An 18,365-nucleotide genomic window follows, 5' to 3' on the forward strand; every position below is an offset into this window, starting at 1 on the left:
CCTCTCCACAGAAAAACACCCCCCCCCCCCAACCCCCAACCAATGCCAGGCCTTAACTGAAAACCCTGCAAGGAAAAGTAGGGCTAAGGTCAAATATTCCATGCATCCCTAAGAGTAATCAAGCAGGCGTATGCTTGAATATGAGAACATAACTTATTCCACACATTGGAAGGAAGGAAATGTCATTTTGGAGAAAAAACATTTAGCGAGAACGACTATAGATCTCGTTGCAGGCGGCTTAGAATTCACCTCCAGCGTCGGCGGTTGAGAGAGGAGCTGCACCTTTGTAAACACCGCGCTGTGATAAGCATGGGGTGAAGGGGTGACGCGATCTGCACGGGGTGAAGTGTGGGCCGTTTTGTTCGGGAGGCCAAGGAAACACAGCTTGGAAGTGAACTGAGCTCAGTGAAGCAGAGTCGATGGCAGAGATACCTTACACACGCTCAAAGAGCTGGAACACAAACAGCCACAGTTTGTAAATTAAACCAGAACCCAACCCTCCCCCCTCCCCCTCCTCGCCCCGCTTCACACACACACACTATTCTGCGTATACGGGGAAAGGGAGGGAGGCGTTCGACAGCAGCATGTCCTCAAAATCAGCTGTGATAACATTGCAATTCTGAAGCCCTTCTCACAATAGCTTCATAAATTTAGCCGGATGAAAATAATACATCGGAAATTTTCCCCCCTCGCGAGCACGGCACTATGAAATCTATTCAGGCCTCCATTGTGCATCCCCTCCATGTATGATAAGCAGTCCCGTTTTGTGAGATTTTTTATATTTTTTTTTTTTGCACCTTATTCATCTATTCACACTCGGTTTTATTATTATAGGCTAATCAAGGCATGCTGTGCTTTTTCTGAGTGCTGAAACCGTCCGAACAAATGTGAGAGGCAAAAAGAAAGACAAGGAGGAGGAGGAGGAGGGAGGAGGAGGAGGGAGGACAGGCCGGGCTGTGGAGCTATTCTCCTGCCCGGAAAGCTCCATGCACGGTGGATCGCATTACCGACACTGCAAAAAAAAAAAAAAAAGAAAGAAAGAAAGAAAGAAAAAACTGACAAGGAACTGTGTTTATGAGCCACAGGATTTATTTGGGGATTTATTTTGCATTTATAAACATAAAATATAAAGTAAAAGGTCTTTCCTATAAAATATAAAGTGACTTTTTGTGTTAAATTTGTACTTTTTTTTTTGGTTATTTCTTGAGGGAAACAACAAAATTAACAAATGTAGGTAGAAAATATAACAAAACCACTAGAGCACGTTCAAGATAAAAACCTCCCCGGCCCATCGTGTGTTTTCTTCTCCCTTTTCTTACACTCGGGAGCGCTGAGACCCGAGAGGCAGCAGATCGTTCCCACATGCTTCCCTGCCGCTCGGCTCTCCAGAGGTGTCAAGCCAGCCTGAAAGAATGAAGTGCCTCCCCATTGTGCTACCCAACTATTATGTGCTTAACATTTCCATGACAAAGATGCCACTCGACTTCTCCTCCATCCATTCAACTGGAGGGCCCTTGCCCCCCCCCACCCCCCGCCCCCCTCCCTTTAATAAAACATTTTGCAGCAAATCACTGATTTAAAGCCCCTGAAGCTAACCAAAGAGAGGGGTGGCAAGATCTGCCATATCACTTGCAGATAATAACTCCCCAAACGCTAATAATATTAATGCACATGTACTCACAGCAATTACCCCGCATAAATTAGCATTTAAATAAAAGAGTGAATGAAGAGTGAATTTGTAGCACACTGCATGAAACTGCAGCCAATTAAAAGAAATAATCCGTCATTTTGATTAAAAAGTGGCCCCAGGCAGTTATAAAATATATCATAGTCTGTAAATAAATCCAACTACATTAGTTTGTAATGCTTCTGATGCTATAAAAAAAAAAAAAGTTGGTTAATGTCAGCGAGATGCAGAGAAGCACTCCTGGTTAATTTCATTTATATGTGAATATTATGACAAGAAGAAAATACAAAGGTACACACTCTGACACCCAAGAGCGAGGGAGAGTCCGGCAGGGTTAGCGGAGGAGGGAGAGGGTGTTCCGTTGATTTACGGTGACAGTTGCTTTTGACAACGAGCGGCTAAATCAAGACATAGCAGGTCATTGGGCGTCAGTCAGCAAGGCAAGCTCGCCTAGATGAGTTTGGAGATACCGTACTGTTGCTACAAACAACGCTACAAAGCGTTGGAGCTTTTGTAAAGTTGTAAACTTTGTAAAGGTGTAAAGTTGGAAACGGAGGAAGCCACCGATATAACTTTTTTTGGGGACAAACATACTTAAAGCATCTTTATAAGCTTTCACAGAAAGGCCAGCATGTTTTACTAAATTCACTTATATAGAATATGAATTAACAGCGTAGCAACTTTACTTATATAAGCCAGTTTCACCTTTAGCTGAATAAGATTTTTAAAACTTGAGTGAATCAGATTTACATTATTGTTACTAACCGAGGCACATAGAGAGTCAAAGTGATGCAACTTAAATGGGTCATCTGAGAATTGTAAACTTTTTTTTTGTTTTGTTTATAATAAATCTTTGCTCGCACTGCTAGTGTATTGACCCCTGACAACTAATCCGACGTCTTGGAAGCAAAACAGCAGGCCACTGTTGTACCGTTTACAAAAACAGAAGTGTCATAACCTTTATACTTTTCACCCGAATTAAGGCAAAACTGTGCGCCGAACACGCCGCGGAAGTAACGTGGCCACAAATAACTCACAGTCGAGGATGATATCTTCAAGTTTCCTTTATGCCTTCTATAAAGGTATATCATTAAGGCAATCATACAGTGGATTTAGACATTTCTTTCTTTCTCTAGGCTTTACACAGTGAATAAATCATCAAAACATAGAGGATTCTCTGGAAGAAGAAGAAAAAAAAATCTATATAGGCTATACACATATATACAATCAATGTACACTATCTTCAGTCAAAATAACTTCCCTTTAAAGCTGGAATTCTCGGTCTTTATTCACATGGTGGCAATTTGGATGTAACTAGGTGGCATGTAATAAATTACTGTTTCACTTTAACTCCTGATCTATTTACAAGTTCATGGATTCCGGCATTAAATACTTGTAGTACAGCCTGCTGCCAAAACATTGGCAAGGGCCTGTCACACAAAAAAAATAGTTCATACCTTAAAAAAAAAAAAAAGATTGGCAGTGCACAGCATATTCTGATTATTACCAAAAAAACAAGCCAACTGTGTCTCTGTCGTGACAGAGTCCTTGGCAGGGGAAAGTAGACAATCCTATTTAGCTTATCACATGAAGCAAAGCATCAGCAGAGCCGTGAAGTGGTGTGGTTTGACAAGAGCCTGGAGATCAGACAGTTTGGGCATCTTTCTGGCCTCGTTTGCATAGAAACATCCAAGATTGGACATCCTCCGGGGTCTAGACCTCTTCTCAAAGAAGGCCTGCGTGCGCCCAAACACCCTTTACTTCAGTCTTTGAAGGCTCTAACCTTTCACAATGGCAGCGGGTCAATGAGTGACAAAAGTTTAGGTTGCCTTTTATCCGGACAATAGTAGGGGCAGTTTATGAACCCGGGGATTAAAAGAGGGGTAACAGAGCCAAAATGGAAGCCAGCAGGGTCAAAGCACAGCGAGACGCTGGGAGAGAGGCTCCGCTCCCCAGCCTCTCCGGATCGTGGTCTGGGTCACCCCTATCCTCGTCGTCATCGTCGCCGCCGTCGTCGTCGTCGTTCCCGCTGGCGTCGTACGGATCGGGGTTGTCGAAGCACAGCGCCTTCATGCTGTTCTTCACAAACTCGCAGATGGCCCTCTCCGTGCCGTCGCACATGCAAGTGTCCAGCTGCTGGCCCTTGGGTATTTTACGCATGTTCGCGATCACATTCCGGCAGGCGTTCGTGCAGACCGCCCCGCTGAAAAGTTTCCCGCAGTGGAGCAAGTAGTCGCGCATCGCGGAGCTGCACTGCTGGTCCCTCTCGCACTGGTGTCGCGCTTCCGTGCAGCCAGTGCTCGTAGTCCTGGGCAGGCAGGGCTCGATGGACCGTTTGGCGTTCATGCAAATCGCATCGCGGCCGCAGCTGCAGTCCTCCAGAGCCGGCCCGTTCTTGGTCAGGTTGAGCTGGACGAGCGAGGAGATGCAGTGGCTGGGGCACTTCCTCCTCTCCCCGGTCAACACGGGGCGACATGCGCGACTGTAGTGTTCGTACGCGTAATTGCAGTCGGCCTCGGCTTGGCAGTTAATTATGGCTTGCCAGCATATCAGCCGCTGACCGTGGGACGGCGAAGCCAGCGACAAGCAGCCGAAAAACAAAAGCACACAACCGAGAGGCCAGACACATCTGCAGGCGCTCCGTGCCAGTGCGCCACAGTTTGCCATTGTCGAGGCGGCGAGGGGACGGCGAAACTCACAACAGTGTCATACGTGAAACTTAAACGCTACTTCCATGGACGGGTGTCTTCGCTGGAGAGTGATACTTATTCCGAGGCAGATGGTGCGTGAAGGGGGCCCGTGTGTGGGCGTTCAACAGGCTGGCACTGCGCTGTGTAATCCCGGCTCCATAAACCCCCGTCAGTGCTGATCCATTTGAGCCGGATACTCGAGCGAACCCTCCGTTATCCGTACATGATTAAAACTAAAATAGAAACTCGGGAGGAAAAAGGACACGCGGAAAAGGGAAAAAAAAGTTCCCCAGAAGTGTGGGAAGAGTTTCTGCAGCGGCTCATTCCATCGCACTGATTCGGAGTTCGTGGAACAACTGCCTCCGGATCGGCGGCTCCCTGTTGCGTTCGCTCTCCTGCTGGATCACCAACAAGTCCCGAGAGTCCTCTGGTGGACTGCTCCGGATCATTAAGAAGTCCTTGTGCGCACGGGAGTGCAAACAAATAGTGCACGGGGAAAAACAACAGCCCTTGTGGGTCGCAAAGTGGTCCTCTACTCTCTCCCCCTTGAGTAGTTGTCTTTCTGTTCCTCAGACCCCTCTCCATACATTAGAGAAGTGCCTCCCATTGGTTGGCCACTTGTTGAGGGTTTCTACGTAGCGATGGGCGGGAGTTTGGGGTGGGAGGAAGATTGTCTTGAGAAATACAACGTGAGCAAGGATGAGAATTTGCTCCTGAAAACCGCTGAATTGCGCAGTGAATTTAGAAAATCTTAAAAAACAACAACAACATACGATAATAAGGTTGGAAGGAAAGAAAAACACAAGTTTTAATGAAAATATTAACCACCAGCTTTGGTTTATACTTTTATTAATTTCCTAAATAACTCATACTACAGTGGCCTAACTTCTTTTACATTCTAAATAAAGCTATTGGAGCTTTCCGTGGCTTTTTAAGTGTTTTCAGTGTTTGAACATTTCAATTTAAGTGTTGATTTTTCTACTTGTTGGAGAGTAAATACAGTAGAGAGAGCAGTGCTACCTGTTAGATGAGAATTATCCTGTACCAAAACACAGAAATATATTTAATATTAGGTTATGATCACCAGATTTGGGTCATTGTGTTTAATTTACACTGCCTGGCCGAAGAAAAAAATCGCCACCTGGATTTAACTAAGCAAATATGTACGAGCCCCATGTTGGATAATTACTGCATGGGTGATTATCTTTCAGCTGACAACAAGTTATTTAACCCTAACTGATGAACAATGAGTAGCTTCTCATTTCTTAAACAACCATGTCTAAAGACACATTATGTGGTTGTGGAAAAGATGTTAGTCTGTTTGAGAAGGGTCAAATCATTGGCATGCATCAAGCAGAGAAAACATCTAAGGAGATTGTAGAAACTACTAAAACTGGGTTAAGAACTGTCCAACGCATTATTAAAAACTGGAAGGATAGTGGGGAACCAGTGCATCAGGGTAAGAAGAGAGGCAGATGAAGTGATGCATCCATCATGCCTAGTTCCTACTGTACAAGCCTGTGGGGGCAGTGCTATGATCTGGGGTTGCTGCAGTTGCTCAGGTCTAGGTTCAGCAACATAATGTTGCCCAAAGAATGAAGTCAGCTGACTACCTGAATATACTGAATGACCAGGTTGTCTGTGAAGGTTCTCAGTCATCCAGGTCATGGTATATCCAACAAAGGTTCAAAAAAGGCAACTGGACTGGAGTTTTTTGAGAAGACGTTTTACCACTCATCCGAGTAGCTTCTTCAGTTCTAGGGGACTGGTGGGAGGAGTTCCTATTTAAACCTCAGACTTCCCACCAGTCCCCTAAAACTGAAGAAGCTACTCGGATGAGTGGTGAAACATCTTCTCAAAAAACTCCACAAGTCCAGTTGCCTTTTTTTAAACCTTTGTTGCAATGACCAGGTTATTCCATCAATGGATTTTTTCTTCCCTGATGCTCACAGGCATATTCCAAAATGACAATGTCAGGATTCATGGGGCTCAGATTGTGAAAGAGTGGTTCAGGGAGCATGAGACATAATTTTCACAATTGGATTGGCCACCACAGAGTTCAGACCTTAACCCCATTGAGAATCTTTGGGATGTGCTGGAGAAGGCTTTGCTCAGTGGTCAGACTCTTCCATCATCAATACAAGATCTTGGTCAAAAATTAATGCAAGCTTATTGAAACAATGCCACAGAGAATGCGTGCTGTAATCAAAGTTAAAGGAGGTCCAACGAAATATTAGTGTGTGTTTTTTTGGCGGCGACTTTTACCAGTTTATTTTTACTTTTTGAAACTTATCCAAGGGTGAGGAACTGACAGAAAGTGAGGGGAGAGAGAGAGAGGTGGGGAGATTGTAATCACGCTATATAATATGTGCTTGAAGCACCGCGGCATCACGACCTCCCAGTAAACACAACATCAGATGACACATAATTACACTGTGACTGCACCTCTGTACAATAAGGAATTGGAGTCCATTACTCGGTGCCTGCGGCGCTAACGATCTGTGCAGCATCCTCGCTGGTTTAATCACCCACGTCCAATTAACTCTTCCTCCGCAGAGCAGCCGAGTGCAAATTAATCGAGGTATAATGGGGCACTCATTGAACATCATTCAACGTAATCACTCACTATCTTAGCCCGTGTTATCGCAGCGGATTATCTGCTGTCAGATGTTAAGCCGGTGAAACAGAGCTCGGGCTCCTTCATTTGCAGTGAATACTAATCATCCTAACATCAATTAAACCTGAATGACGGACTGATGTCAACCTCATTTACACTGTATCATCCGTCTATAAATTTTAAGTGTGATTAAGTGACTCGTTTATTGTTCTTTCACCCAAACTGCCACAACCGTGTGAGGCAGTCATTTTTCATATCTATTATTAACCGTCAACAGCTTAATGGTTTGATAAATATAAACATCAAATTAGCAAACTGAGCAACATATATTAAATGAGGCAGACAGCTAGTTTTGCTTCTCATTGCAATTCCAAATACAGTAACTTGACACAAGCTGTAGCAGGCTGGCCGTTGGTGGATATTTGTTCCTTTATGATGGAGTTGTTGTTGCATAACTGCTAAAAGATTCAGGAAATGAGACTCAAGAGTTTATGTGGCTGCTTAATTCTGAGGGATTTAGACTAAAATCTTAAATCCTGTATGTTTCATATGCCCTAAATATCTTGAGGCAAAGATGTGAGAAAAAAATATGTCACCAAACAACCAAGACAGCCCAGAGAAGCAATGTTTATATGGCAGGAAATGTGGCTTTGACATTAAATCAGCTTTATTTGCCGTGTATGTACAGTACGACAAGGATTTTACTCATAGAAGGAGCCCGACTAAGTGAGCAAAGTTGCAGCAGAGGGCAGCCATGTTTATGTGGTTTTAGGTGCTTGTGGTTTAGGCACCTCAGCCATGAACACAGAGGGGATGGAACCGGGGACGTCATGGCTCTAAAGCTGCTGCTCTAACCTCCTAGTCCTTGTTGTGCATGACATCTGAGTTTCAATAGTCTCTATTTACACTGTTAAATTATCTCAGAACTACACTGTAAAACAAGGGATAGGTGATTTTATGAAGATTTCAAATGTAACTTTCTCTGGTTTTGAGTTTTTTTTCCAGACTTGGAGGGTTTTCTGACAACGCAGGACATAGCAGTTTGTTAATCCAAACAAAACAAAAACTTTGAGAGGGTCTGTATGCAGGTTCAGTGTTTTGAGTGTCTGGTTTTTGAGATAGAGTCGGTGGATTTACTACTCAACACCCTGACTGAGCACAACAATAATAATTAAAAAAAAAAAAAAAAACTCATCCAGGCAACTTTTTCAGATTATTCTTATTGATTAATATGCGGATTACTTTCTTGATTAATCAGTGTTTTGGTCTAATGAAAAAAAAAACAGCAACGGGAATAGAATACCAATGACTAATACGATACAACACAGGTGTCAAACATGTGGCCCGCGGGCCATGAGCGGCCCACCAGAGAGTCTAATCTGGCCTGCAGTATGAATTTGCAAAGAGCTATTCCTAATTTGTCCACTGTTTTAGAAGGAGAAGAAGTGAATGGAACACAACACTGAGACCCAGGACTAAACAACAGACAGCAATATGTCCAAATTGCACTTTTTTTTAAAGGATTATTAAATGTAAACATTCTCCTAATTTTCTTGTTCTTCTTTGCACTAAAACAAATGGAAAAAGTCTGGAATTGTCGTTATTTATAGGTCATTGTTCTGTCATGTTACTGGTCTGGCCCTGCTTCAGATCAAATTGTGCTTTACATAGCCCCCGAATTAAAATGAGTTTGACGATATGTATACAGTATATTGTATTGATACAATATACTGTATACACACACACACACATATATATATATGTATATATATATATATATATAAACATCAAAACATGTTCAGATTACTATCAACGAAAACGAAAAAAAAAACAAAAAAATCTTCACATTTGAAACACAGCGACAAGTGACATTAAAACTATTCCAACCAAATGTCTGGGAAATCTGCAATTAATATTTTCCATGTAAGTTTATTCAGAAAAAAAAAAGTTGTTCTGATGATTTTCAGACATGGACTGACTCTGTTCAAAGGTGGTAACTTTAATCTGCTTTTAACAATATGCACTTCCAAGTATAACAGTATAAAAAATAAAAAACACAGACCAGGATGCTGCAGAGGAAAGGGAAATATTTTAAGCTTGAGCAGTATTTTTATGAATGTTTACAGGTAAGTGACCGTCCTCGACCTCAGACTGAGCACAACAATAAAAAAAAAATTAAAAATTCATCCAGGCAGCTTTTTCAAATTATTATTATTGATTAATGTGCAGATTACCTTCTTGATTAATCAGTGTTTAGGTCTAAAACATGTTAATTGATAGTAATTCATGAATAAATTAATGAATTAATATTAATCTGCTATTAATATTTTCCATGTAAATTTATTCAGAAAAAAAAAGTTGTTCTGATGGTTTTCAGACATGGACTGACTCTGTTCAAAGGTGGTAACTTTAATCTGCTTTTGGCAAAATACACTTCAAATATAATAGTATGAAAAACTACAAATGCAGACCAGAGCTGAATATGTATTTTTATTTTCTTAATTTTTCTCATAATTAATCAAAAATAATGATCAAGATCAAGAAGGTCAATAAAAACCAAACTCACCAAAAGTTTGGACTTGGCAGCTTTTTGTTTCCCAAGAGCTTAGATAACCGTAAGATGTCTGCCTACCTGGACCACATCATCAAAATGACACAAGCGTGTGTGTGTGTGTGTGTGTGTGTGTGTGTGTGTGTGTGTGTGGGTGTGAGTAAAATGATAGCCCACATGTTGACACATGATAGAGAGGAGGCAGTTTAGTTCTCCAGGCTTGATGTGGATGAGGGAGTCAGGGAAGGAGAGCAGCGAGGGCACAAAGGCTGTTTGTGTTTCAAACAGCATTCTGATCTCAGGAATGTACCTTTAGGCCACAGCCGTGAGCTTCCCACTGCAAACAATGCACTCAATGTCAGTTACGGCTGGCTAGCGCAGACGTTGCTGGCGCTCCTCCAAGGTCCCAACTCGTCGAAAATGATGGATACAGGGAACTCAATACCTCAGGAGTTCCTCTCCTGCTTTTCCCCGCAGCTCAGAGAATGGAAACACTGTGTTTCGACAAAAGATTTCCAAACACCAGCGTCTCCATTGTTTCAACCACATTAGTGTAAATAAACCAGCAATCTTTACTTTCAGAGTCTGTAATGATTTTTAAAAAGGGACAACACTGAAACCTCCACTTTAAAACATCATCAACCGCACACCAAAAAAAACTTTGATCCTTAACACTTAGAGAAGAAGAAAAAAAAAAGAAGAAACAGATTGAATCATCCCACACGTTTGTCTTTGCCAGCAGCTGTACGCTTAAACCAGATGTGGAGCATTGAGAGCCCAGCGCTGTTGCTTTGAGGGATCAATTAAAACCCAAATTCCCGCCGCAACAGTCCAATTAAGCGACAAACACAATTATATCAAACACGTCCCCTGCTCATGTTCAGAGCAGAGCTAGCAAGGTTCAGTCATGTTTTCTGGTGAACATCCTCAAGTTTGACTGAAACAAAAACTATTTTGTTAAACACCAAAGCTTAATATTAGCATAAACGTCTCTTTGCGATCATTTTCAAATGCCATATTTTGTCCTTAATGAGGGTCCAGTTGCAGAGCGTCATCTCATTACTGTTCGTAGGGCTGTTGTATACAGAAAGTTGTGCTGTGACAATTTTACATGAGCAAGCCGTATCCGAGCAGAGCAGGTCAGCAGCAGAGGGGCCTACGCCATGTTGTCTGAAAAAAGGAAATATCCAAATACAGGAAATGAGTTGGCAGGAACTATCCCATCAAATTGCTTCCTCTTTTGGATTTCGGAGAAGTGATAATGGCAAGTGATAAGTTATTTGGAACAGAACCAAACAAGATTAAGGCTTCATTTCCTTCCTCGTGTCCGTCTAATAATTTGCCTCTGTTTTCGTCCATCCTCTTCCGGGGGGATTTGTGTTGATTTGTTTCGGTTTGGAACTGCGGAGTGACGCACGAGTGATTAAGCTTGGCAGATAATGGCAGAAAGCCATAAATACACCACCTATTTTTACCATTTTCTAGAATGAGTTGCCTGCAAAAGCCACAAATCCCTGGACATTCTGGTGACGGAGAAAATCCCCTGAAGTTCTGAACGGCAACAACACTTTATCTCTTTACACAACAACTTTTCAGTGAAAGAACGCTATCTACCCCTCTAAAAACTGACACACCTAAAATGTATGGGAGCAGGAAACTGTTGTGCCTTAAAATATCCATAAGGTTTTTCTCTAAAATCCTGCTGACTGGGTAAAATGTTAAATGGAGTGTTATGGGGGCGTGTTCCTTTAATCAGTAAGATTAAAGTCATCCATCATGTCAAAGAAGCAGAGATCCTCTTGACCCGTTTAACACAGTTCACAGCACCATAATTTCTACACATTTGAAGAGACAAATCCTCAGAGTAACACTAAATCAGAATGTAAAAATGTGTTAACTGAGGTTTGACTGTAATAAGCCAACTAAAACTGTAAAATATCTAAATGTCATATTCCAGGCATCATGTCGAAGCAGCAAGTTTAACGTTGAAGTGAACCATGTCTTAAAAATGATAAGCTAATGCACGATTTATGCCTCTGTGCAAATTTGACACCATAGCCAGGGAGACAGTAGAGATCCTACGCAGACCCTAACGCTGTAGCCTGACCTACACCTCCCCAGAAATGTTGCTACAGGTCGCAGCGACGCAGAGCGTAAGAGCTGTGATTGGTCTGCTTGGTATTAGCATATTTTCGCTTTAGTGTTTCCGGCTGCTTCTCCATCGCCGCACTTTTCAAATTGATTGTTTTGGATCAATAAAGATGGAACACATCGAGGAAAGGTTAACTGAGGAGGTTCGGAGATACAAACATTTGTATGACTTGTCTTCAGTAAAATTTCAGTGAAAGCTTCAGTCGCCATTGTTGAAAGTGAAGCAGGAAGTAGAAACAAAAATGAACCCGACTGGCAAAAAAGACACAGCGCTGACTAAGTTTTGTGGCGTTTCTACAGAGCGAAGCAGACTGACGAGCGTAAAAGTATAAATGGCTCACACCAGCGCAGGCTATGTACGTAGGTTACGGCGTCTATGTCCCACAGAGGCATAAACCGTGATTAACACTCCAACTAACTAAGGGTAATAGTGGTATTGTTCCCCAGAGAACCAAAAACACACGTCTACACCTTCACAAACTGACCTCACCACCAAACTACAAACAAAGCAGCAGGTGTAGTCTTGGTGGTACAGATCCTTTTCCAGCAGCCTTTTAATCAATGCACCCAGAGGTCGAGGCCATCATCTGGAACCTGCAGACATTCTTATAGGCGGTTTAGATGACAGCAACAGCGCAGACCCCTACACAGATGCTAGCACCATAACTGACGTGCACCTCCCCAAAAATGTAGCTGCGCAGCAGGAACGCAGATCCCAAGAGCTGTGATTGGTCCGCTTGGTTGTTGCATGTTTTCGCTTTAGTATTTCCAGTTGCTTCTCCATCTCCGCGATTTTCGGATTGATTGTTTTGGGTCAGTAAAGATGGAACACATAGAGGAAAGGTTAACTGAGGAGGTTTGGAGATACAAACATTTGTATGACTCGTGTTTGGCGAAATTTCAGCGAAAGTTTCAGTCGCCATTGTTGAAAGTGAAGCAGGAAGTAGAAACAAAAATGTACCCTGTTTGGGTGACGTTGTTACGAGCGCACAAGTGGCGTGTAAGTTACGGCGTCTGGGTCCCACCGTACTCTAAAAGAGTCTTTAGAGGGATCATCATGGCCGCCATAATCATCCTGACAATGGAAACAGTCCTCATCTTGGACAAGCATGTATACCGTGAGTGAAATAAGTTTAAAGGGTAAAAAGCTACCGTAATCGCATTTGTGTTTTTAATTATAGCCGAGTAACTTCAACATATTTACCCCGAAAGACCTCTATGAATCACTACACAGCACATATCACACGAGCAGCTGTCGCAACACATGCCGCTCAGCCACCAGCCCGCATGAGCGGCTGTTTATACAGGCCCGAAGGCCTTTCATATCGCTGCAGACAAACACCGGCACATATGGACCGACCAATAAAGCCCTAACCTCCGACACACACATACGACCTTAATCTCTCAAACATGAAGTGCAGCGAGAAAGAATGTCGACGGTATAAAAACACAACAAAGCCCCACCGCAAGTGCTAAACATTCCTGATCCGCTGCCAAAGGCTCAGCTTCATTAGGGAGTGATAGAGACTTGTGACAGTCAACACTTTGGCCGCGCAAAACACAATGCTTTATTTAGGGAAGGAGTCAAAATAGAACGTTTGATGGGAAGATAGTGTCACTGATGCTTGGCTGCTGGGGGGAGTAGTGGAAACAAGTGGCAAACTGACACTGCTTTAAGTTGATACAGGTGATAGTAGATGAGTTGATAGGTCAAACTCTTTAAGTTGACTGGTCTCTCCCTACTCAGCTAAACAGCTAGCGTTGGACAGGAAGTGGATTAAAAGTCGGCTTGCTGCCACCACAAATAACATAACGCCAACTGTCGCAATGAACTTGCAAGATGGACAATGACTTGAAACTCTCTGCAAAGCTCCTTCAAGCTGCGACGAGCTACAGATTTAGATAAGTTCATCATCATCACCGCTTCAAAATTTTTCCTACCATGTTTTACTGCCAACTATACATTGTTGTAATAAAATATGCATTGTAGACACCTCAACATCTCGTCTTTTAGATGTCTAACCCTAATTATACCCTGACATGACTCATTTGCTCTAACCGCAATCATTTCCTAACGTAAAGAATTAACATTTCAAACACTTGTCAACCTGGGATTCTGCAGTAGTCCAATATCAAAAATATTCCATTATTGCTAGGCGTTAGGTCAAACTAAAATAAAGTTAAATAAAAAAAGAACATTATCCCAATGCATTTCTTATGCTTCCCAGTCTTTGCACAGCTGATGAGATATGCAAACGACAGAACGCGGCGGAATACCGTCACGCCCTCCACGCCGTTTCTGGCACGTTCCCAAACCTAGCGGACCAATTTAAGAGATTAGACCCAGAAAACGCGCACAAGCCCAAGACAAATGGCCACCACCAGATCTCCCTCCCCTTAGCCCAGCCTCTGGCATCGCACTCTTGCTATAGAGACGTCAAGTAGTGGAGGAGGGAATGTGAAACCCTAGCATGTTCCCCATTTGGCACGTTCCTGAGGCTCCAGCGCAGTTATGAGGCCACTTCATAGGAGTGTAAACTGTGTATTTAAAAAGCCGTCATTGTGGGACTAACATTGGCCCTGGTGTAGGTTGTTAGAATAACTGAATGACACAATGGTTTCTTTTCTAAATAAACAGATGTGGGCAGGCTGTTAAAACCTTCATTTTTTTCTCTTCCTCCTCGTCTCCTCCTCCCCTCCTCCAACCCATCTGCAAGTAGCCTCACACACATGTACTCTCTCTCTCTCTTACTCTCACTCTCCCCCTCCATCCACATGTCTAAGAATGGCAAAGGGCCGGCTTCCTCCTGCAGCTGTTCAGTACAGACGGGCCTCTATTCCAGCCTCCGCGGCGAAGTGATACCGGTCGTCTGCTCGGGCTGATTAATTGTGTGTCATTCTTAACTCCTGCAAGACCACTAGCCCTCTAAACGCAGCCCCTCCTCCTACTCCCACGCTGCACATGCAGGAAATGAACTCACCACAGTCCTGCTGGCACTGGGCTCCTATCAAACCCAATTCTCAATGAAAGATTAATGTGGTATTTCAAAAAGATTGAGGCTGGTCTTAATATTAATAAGTCATAAGTTCTGCGGATAGCTAATGAAAAGCAGCATACCTTACAATTAGAACTCAGTAGACGAGTAAAAAAGCTGGTGCTACAATTTCCAAACGGCTGGTCCAAGTTTTCTTTCTGTTCTCCTTTTGTTTTTATGATTGGAATAAAGAGTCTAAGCAATGAACGGTGCGATGTGAGATAAATTTGGAATTGATTTCCTGTTGTTACTTTCAATCAACCAGTTTTAAAATCATTGACTGTGTAATGCGACCCTACACAGACCCTAACGGCGTAGCCTGACGTGCACCTCCCCGGAAATATAACTACGCGTCACAGTGACGCAGATCGCAAGAGAAATGGTTCACACCAACGTAGGCTACGTACGTAGGTTACGGCGTCAATAAAGATGGAACACACCGAAGAAAGATTGACTGAGGAGGTTCGAAGGTACAAGCATCTGTACAACTGGTCTTCGGCCAAATTTCGGTGAAAGTTTCAGTCGCCATTGTTTAAAGTGAAGCAGGAAGTAGACTGGGAAACTAGGACACAGTGTTTGGGTGGTGTTTTTACTGAGCGAGTCAGACTGACAAGCGCACAAGTATAAATTGTAGGCTACATGCGTAGGTTACGCCGACTTTGTCTATAAACTACGCTTAAGAGTCACTTATCCAGTTCTGTGGTAACAGTAGTCTGTGGTGCACCGAAAACTTAAGATCTTCTTGGACATACTTTTTTTGTGTGTGTGTGTGTGGGGGGGGGGGGGGGGGACCAAGTTCTTCCAATCAGAACTTGGTTCTTGAGTAGGAAATAGACCTTCTAAAGTTGTTTTGTTTTGGGATTCTTGAGTGGAAATTTGGCTAGAATCGCACACCATGAGCTTGAGAACAACAGGAAAGGTTGAAGATAAGGAAATGCGTTTGGAAAAACCGAAGCTGGAAAGTGTGTTTTGTAAGTCAGAACATTTCAATGTCCCTGTGAAGCCGTGCAGGAGCGCATTCCCAGCTGGTTCTGCTATGCTGATAAGGCAGCGTGGCTGCCTGGTGACCAAATAAAAAGCATATGCCTGACATAGCGTCAGAGATGCATCAATCCTCCATGAACTCTTGACTCCGAGGGGATTATTGTGGATAAGAGCGATGTGACCGATCCATACTCAGAAACAGAGAGGGAGCATTTTTGGAGTGTCAGCTTTCAGAAAGTGCGTCTTTCCAATACATACCTGTGAAAGTTTTGGCATTTTAATGTTGATGTCGTTCACATTTGAAGCTACAGTCACTTTATTGAGGGGATTCTGTTCTAATATATCACTGTGCTGTACTCAGCCTGTACTGGGCTGTCAAAAGGTGCAATGAACATGATACTGGATCAGTTCTACAAAAATTCTTGGACCTAGGCTTTTAAAGTTGCATAGTTTCTGCCCAGTTGACTTGATGTTATTTGAAGGATAAACCTGCAAGAATCCATTCACGACACCAGAGTTGCTGTTTTTTTAAACCACAGATTCTCTGCCCCCCCTTCCTTCAGCTTCTTTTGACTTCATAGCTGCCAATCACCAAGGCCTCTGGCTAGTTTTAGTATAGCACAGTATAGATTGCACACCAGGATGACTGATGTGCAACCAGGCTACAGTTTGCCAAAACCAAAAAGCAAACAGTTTAGATTAACAAAAAAAAAAGAAAAACTAAAAATCTCCAATACTAGACAGAGCTCAAGTAACTCCCCGGGATTTATATATCTGATTCTGAAACAGCAGAAGCTTCACAAACGTAACTGAATTAGTCAGGCACATCCATATTCTGTCCAGAAGACAACTACTACTACTACATCTTGCTACAGGAGTTTTTAGAAGCAGGATATCACGTAAAATTCTCTTGCCACAAAATGTTATGCCTCTTGGCAAACAGAAGTCTACATTATTAATGCAAACAGTCTACTCACATGTGTTTCCTGATCTGGGATTTCCAAAATACCCCATTAAATCATTTCAGAAGGACAAGTTAATTGTAACTCTTGTGCAATCAGAAATATCTCAGATAAGGTGGATTCAAAACCGGCACATCACGATGACTCTCACGTTAGCTGTTCAATTTTTAAACTCCAAGGACCCACTCGTAGGTTTTTTGAGTGCTCTTTTGTTTTTGTGGGAACGGGATAAAAAACCGTGTAAAATGTTAAACAAAAAAACACACCTCGGTGTCGGTGTTTAGCCACAACATACCCCGACGGTGTCTGCTTTCAGCCGATAACAGCCAGGCTATAACTCTAGTGGGGCCCCAGATGGCTTTGGACAGATTCATCACAACTAACGCCCCAGGTCAGCCGCAGGTAATCCATCAGGGCGCTAAGCTAATTCAGTAGTGTCAAAATAAGTCTTTTTTTTTTCCTCCTCTACACTCAGTTCAGGTTGAGGTTATATCTCTACTGACGGTTTATTGCTTCCACCGTGCGCGCAGCTCTGTGAGCAGGTTTTGTTCCGATATAAACACAACAAATCAACAAAATCCGAAAGGCAAATAAAGGTTTGTATGTGAGCATGTGTAGTCAGCAAAAGAGACACACACCTAAGCTAATCAGCCGTTTCTTATTATTTCCTTACAGCAGCTATTTACCATCAAGTTAAAGAACTGTCATACTCGACTGCGCCGTACGATGTGCTGTTCCACATAAAATCACAGGAGCTACTGACAAAAAGTAAACTGGTCAGCGGCCTTCATTACTCAGCACTCTGGGCGCCTCCAAACATGGCAGCACAGGGAGACATATGAGCCGAGAGCGATCCCACACTCTGCTTCTGCTGTGTCTTGGTTGCTCGTGGCAACTGCTAACAAACAAATCACACAGCCTACGATAATTATTAGAAAGAAGCAGGCATCGGTCCAATCTTTCTTTGACCTTTACATTAAAGTCAGATAAAATAAGACATGTTTTCTTGAGTCAGGGTTTTTTTGTTGTTGTTGTTGTTGTGCCTTAGAAACTGATTCAGTAATGGAGCATAATGGAGCAGATATGTTGTTAGCATAAACTTAACATGTGGCTCATTATGTACTTTCATCTGAAGGCCAAGAAAAGGAATGACATCCCATACTGGATTGCTTTTCATTAGAACCATTGCAACAGTGGTTCTTGTTTGTTTAGTTAATGCTTTATAAAAAAATAATAATAAAAAAAGCCTCTTATCTGAATATGAGTCTGGTGACATGGTATTTGGATTTTATTACGTGCTCCAATCAGTACAGCATAAAAAAAAAGACATCTGCACATAATCGGATGGTCCTACAACAAATCAGAGCCACTGAGTTCAGATGATGCGTTTGACTACGTCACTGTTATTCTTCTTCCTATGATTTAAAGGAGAACTACTGTTTTTTTTTTACAACCTGGGCCTTATTTCTGGCATAAAATACGATTGTTTACTCACCCATATAACTTTGGTGTCATTTTTAGTCCTTCGGATGATATTTAGATCCAGTGGAGCGCCTCGTATATCCATATAGTGGGAGTGATTGGGGCACCGAAACGCAGCCTCTAAATAACGCATTACCTGCTGCGAAACTCGTTCATTTCATCAATATTTTGTTATGATACGCTAGTGCTATTCCCCATTGAGTCCG

General features: G+C 42.7%; 1 protein-coding gene across 1 annotated transcript; it reads right to left on the reverse strand.

Moving 5' to 3' along the window:
- Positions 1 to 1,577: 1,577 nt before the first annotated feature.
- On the reverse strand, positions 1,578 to 4,917 carry gas1a (growth arrest-specific 1a). The gene has a single exon (XM_084550969.1). It carries the CDS (start codon positions 4,352 to 4,354, stop codon positions 3,560 to 3,562), a length of 795 nt encoding a protein of 264 aa, XP_084407095.1. The 5' UTR covers positions 4,355 to 4,917; the 3' UTR covers positions 1,578 to 3,559.
- Positions 4,918 to 18,365: the final 13,448 nt, after the last annotated feature.

Source organism: Chelon labrosus, assembly GCF_963514085.1.
Source record: "Chelon labrosus genome assembly, chromosome: 9".
Lineage (NCBI taxonomy): Eukaryota > Metazoa > Chordata > Actinopteri > Mugiliformes > Mugilidae > Chelon > Chelon labrosus.